This window comes from Coptis chinensis, chromosome 5 (genome assembly GCF_015680905.1).
Source record: "Coptis chinensis isolate HL-2020 chromosome 5, ASM1568090v1, whole genome shotgun sequence".
In the NCBI taxonomy this organism is placed as follows: domain Eukaryota; kingdom Viridiplantae; phylum Streptophyta; class Magnoliopsida; order Ranunculales; family Ranunculaceae; genus Coptis; species Coptis chinensis.
Window position 1 is genome coordinate 80432697 of NC_141460.1, and position 4658 is coordinate 80437354.

The 4658-nt window shown below is 37.5% G+C and overlaps 1 protein-coding gene across 4 annotated transcripts; it reads right to left on the reverse strand.

The window, feature by feature from the left end:
• Positions 1 to 662: 662 nt before the first annotated feature.
• On the reverse strand, positions 663 to 4408 carry LOC147499203 (cyclin-L1-1-like). Of its 4 annotated transcripts, none has more exons than XM_086560993.1 (8): positions 4185 to 4408; positions 4016 to 4097; positions 3778 to 3918; positions 3521 to 3690; positions 1980 to 2253; positions 1515 to 1899; positions 1342 to 1419; positions 663 to 1038 (listed from the first exon to the last, which is right to left on the reverse strand). In XM_086560993.1, exons 1-8 carry the CDS (start codon positions 4325 to 4327, stop codon positions 947 to 949), a joined length of 1365 nt encoding a protein of 454 aa, XP_086417119.1. In that variant the 5' UTR covers positions 4328 to 4408; the 3' UTR covers positions 663 to 946. The 4 variants fall into 4 exon arrangements, with proteins under 4 accessions (XP_086417119.1, XP_086417120.1, XP_086417122.1 ...); XM_086560994.1 differs by having other exon boundaries at positions 1342 to 1380; positions 4185 to 4407; XM_086560996.1 differs by having other exon boundaries at positions 1342 to 1380; positions 4016 to 4074; positions 4185 to 4390.
• Between the last annotated feature and the right edge of the window lie 250 nt (positions 4409 to 4658).

Below are 4658 nucleotides of genomic sequence, written 5' to 3' on the forward strand. Positions count from 1 at the left end.
CCAGAACTGAGGTCTGACGATAGTAATCACAACAATCTGTCGTGAAAACATGTTAAACAGGATCAATTAGATATAAATATTTTAATTCCACACACACACACTCTCTCCTTCCTCCCCGGAATTGTCTGTTTTTTTTTTTTTTTTTTTTTTTTGGCTTCTTCATTAAACCGGGCGAACGTTCTTCAAATTTCTTTATGGTCACTGCGTCACTTCCTCATTTTTCTTAGTTAAGAAGCAAGGTGACATCACCTTTTCTAATGAAGAAAGGTTCTATACTTCTCTGATATCACCGTTCCTTGTTATAGTTTAGAGGTCCTAGTTTATATCAAATCAAAATTTAATTTGATATTAACAAGCAAAGAGGCTTAAGTGACACAGTAATTAATGAACCTACATAGAGGGGGGAGAAAGTAAACACAATAAGCTCACTCCACAATAAGAAAGATTCTGCTTTTTTAGTGTGGTAGGGCCGTAGGGAGAAACAAACACACTGCCATCAAGCACTCAAAGAGTGAAAGAACTGGTGCAGTAAGTAGTACGGTAAAAGAACAGGACTATCATATGAACCAACAGAAACACAATGAAAGCAGAAGTCATTGGAACCAACCAGATGAGAATTTTATTAATAGTGATGTTAGCACAGAGTCACAGACACGCAATGGTGATACAAGTAACAAGATGGTTGTCTGTATGAAAAAGCATATGTATGGCTACAATATACCGCCACAATCTTAAAAATGGCAGATCATCACGCAATTATCAATTTATGCAAGATAAAAGGTCAATGAATTTGAAACCTACCGGATAGCAATTTACAAGACGGCAATTCAAATGTAATTCCACAAAAGAGTAAATACAGGAAAATAGAAGTTATTTTGATGAAACTTATATATAGAGCCATAGTAGTCAAAAACAGAGAAGTTCAGGCAAGTATCGCATATTCGGATCACGTATATGAATGGTGCCTGTGTCGATCCTTCTCTCGTGAGGAATAGCCATCCTTCTCCCGTGATGAATAGCCATAGTACTCGCCACGATCTGTCAAAAGTGAAGTTTCAGAAAAGTAAATATCTTTTACCAAAATAATAGTAACAACAAAAAAATAAAAAATAATATTCTACTAGATAAGAACTTCACAACAACCTATATATGTTGCATTTCGATGAAAATCCTCCAAAATCTCTCTCTTATCAAAAGAGCCCAAAAAGATTACGCTCAATAGCGGGGTTCATGCTGTGTCTTTGCTTCTATATCGTGACCCCGTGAATGCTTTCGTAATGCAAAAATAGTAAAGGTGTGAAAGTGGGCGGGGGGAAGATAAATCCATAAAGGTACACGTACCTCGTGATGAGTGATGCCTTGACTTCTCCGAATGCCCCCCTGCATTCACATCAATTCTCTTTTCATCAAGGCATCCAACTGTAATTAAAATGTGATGGATAAGACAAAAGTTAAAGCTTGTAACAGATGCAACTGTAAGTTAAATATCGTGTGTTAAAGAAATTCTGTCAAACCTGAATCTTTTCCTTTATCCTTTGATCGACGACTTCTCTCCTTGAGTTTGTCTCTGTCCCTTTCCACCATCTCTCTATCACGTTCCCTTTCAGAGTCCCTGCCCCTATCCCTATCCCTATCTCGAGCCTTTAATTTCTCCTTCTCCCTCTCCTTTTCCCGCTCTTTCTCCTTGATCTTCTCTCCAGTCGCCTCTGTTTTATGGTCTGCCTTTGACTTCAGCACAGGGTCTTCTCTTGCCTCTCCATCAATGGGCACACTCTTGGTATCATCATCACTCTGCTTAGACTCCTTCAGTTTCTCCAATGCAAATTTGACTTTTAAATCTTTAGACCCATCAGGATCCAGTTTATCATTAGGAACCGCCTCACCATTCAGTGAGTCTTCCTGAACAAAAAGTAAAAAGATGGTTAAGTTTCATCAATCTAAGAGCTTCCACTGAAGTAGATCTACAAAACGACAGTCACCTTTGTGATCGGTTGAGCAGGCGAGTCGGTATTCCTACTTGATGTTGTAAACGAGTCTCCTTCCTGGCACACCGGTACATATTGTGCCTTGGGAAGGCTGTATAGATGAGCAAGAACTCTACAGACTTCATCAATCCCAGACTTATCCGCATCAAAGGCCTTCCACCAGGGGGGATTCTCAGGAAGAGGGACTTGGAATCTGCGTGCAGCTGCATATACAACTCCACAAGCGACAACTTCACTTTTGAATCGCACACATAAAGTTGTACGCAAACTACACAAATACAGGAAAAATCAGAACATGGTCAGTGTTGGTTCAATAAGATTACAAACAAAATCTGATCAAAATTACCAAGAGAGAAGTCAAACAAGAAAACATATGCTAACAGGACTGATCCTGTGAGACTGAGACATGTATGGATCAATATCCTGTTAATTTGCAATACTCATTTAAAACCAAATATAAAAATAAAATAGATTCGCTTTGAGACTTTTGCTTCATGAGCGTAACCATGATATCTTTTCACCGTTGAATTGAATTTATCTCGAAGGAGTGTTGGATATTTGTTCAGAGCAGAATTTTTATTTTGCCATTGAAAAATGTGTGCATTTGAATAATTGAATGTACATATGTACACACACGTCCACATATGTATATGCTGAAAAAGTGGCTTCTCTCTTCATATAGCCACATAAGTGTTCTGTTTATCAAAAAATTGTCCTAATTTGTGCTCTTGTTGTCTTCTAAATTTTTTAGCGCACTATTGAAAACATGCAACAAAAAATACTCAATTCTTCTCCCACCCGACATTTCACCAGAATTAACTTTGGCATTTGACTAGACTTAAAAATTCTTTTCCAAATCCTTATATTCCGTGCTTCGCTCCCAGCTACTTAATTTGCATCAACCTATTCCCAGCCCAAAGTTTCCTAGTAGTTAGGTTTGTCAGTAAAAAAGGGGACCCCCCACCCCCCTCCTCCTCCTCCCCCAATTTTCCTTATTTATGTGGAGTGCAGTTCTTACAAAGAGGCTAACCATTGACAACCTGGTTAGGAGGAAGTTCATTGTTAATTTTGTGTCTGACAGGAAATCAGTCGGTTAAATCGGATTCATTGCAGAATTTCCTGCCAGATGCGGAGTTTCTGTGTTCATCAGTTAGGGACTCTTTGGATAGTATTCCTCTTGATGAAAGATCTACTGGCATCCTAGGTCTTACGTGTTCGTTACTCGGAGAGTAGCGAAATGTCAAAACTATGCTTTCATGTTTATATAGTGTGATGCTTATTTAAAAGAGTGTCTAAGCAGGAAATTTCTCAACTAACCCCTTGGGCCGCCTTTGACAAAGACCTGCAACTATTTTCACTAAAAATTACAGCCTAGCAACCTTGTTTTTTATGTTTTCTGCATTTACTGCAAAATAGTCTATTGTAAGCAAAGTCTTCCATGGTTTTTAAAAAAGTACGGCATAGTTCAGAAAACCTGAGAGATATAAAAACCAAGCACTACAAAGGTAAAACCTATAAGTAATTTAAAAGATTACCTATCGTTTGCTAGATTCCAAGCCTCCTGTCTCAACTCTGGCGGTGTTTCCAGGGTAGCAAGGTAGTTTGATATAAACTTGTGAGGATGCTCAACATGACAAATAAATCCCATCTCTTTGAGCAAATGTCTTTCCGTTTTGATCAAATCTTGCTTCAAGTAGGCATATTTCTGTGCAAGAGAAAACATATATGAAAAAACAATATTCAGTTACTCTGGAACAAAGCCACGTGAAGAGCAAAACTGCTTCAGACTAACCTTTGATGAATTATCAAAATGCTCGATAGGTAAATTCTCTCTTCGACATTCCATTCTATTAAAAACCAGTATAACATGCCTAGCTTTTTTAGGACTTTCCTCCAGTTTCGAAGCGAGCCAGACACAGCTCGCAGCCACTCTCTACAAATTTATAACCATAAAGCATGTCATAAACTCAGCTATCTACTAACAATGCAAAAAAATAAAAAATAAAAAATAAAAAAAGTCAAATACACACCTTCACACTAAACCGGGCAAACGACTTCTTGCAGTAAAACCGATGGAAAAGAACTTGGCCTGTAGCCATTACAGCTTGAGGTCTGTTTGTAATAATAATAATAATAATAATAACAAATTAACAAAAAAATTCAATGGACAATCATTAAAAAAAAAAAAAAAAAACATACTGTTTAAGTAAAATGCCGCTTTCTTGGATGAGATCACAGCCGTAAATTCTAAGAGCTGTCTCTGTGGCTTCATCTATTCCGTCTTTTCTAGAAGGTGAATTCTTTAACTGCTCTTCCGTTAGATAGAACGTGTCGTAAATCATCGTCAAAGGAGATTAATTAGAAAATTGGGATGATTACTCGATTCCAAATAAAAAACTAAAGGGATTCCTATATGATTTTAGTGGGCTTATTATTGGTCCCGTGGTTCGTGGGCTTGTAATAAATAACATGTACACATCCCACAATAAGTTGTTTGATTGTGAATTTGTGATTAAGCTAGGGTCAGACTCGGATCGGGTACCGTTAGTAAATATTAACTTTTGCAAACATCTATATATCTAGGGGATGGTTATATGAACTCCACTAAAACGAACTCCAAATGAACTCAACCACTTAACTCAATGAACTAGAAGCTGATTTTTTGTGGAGATG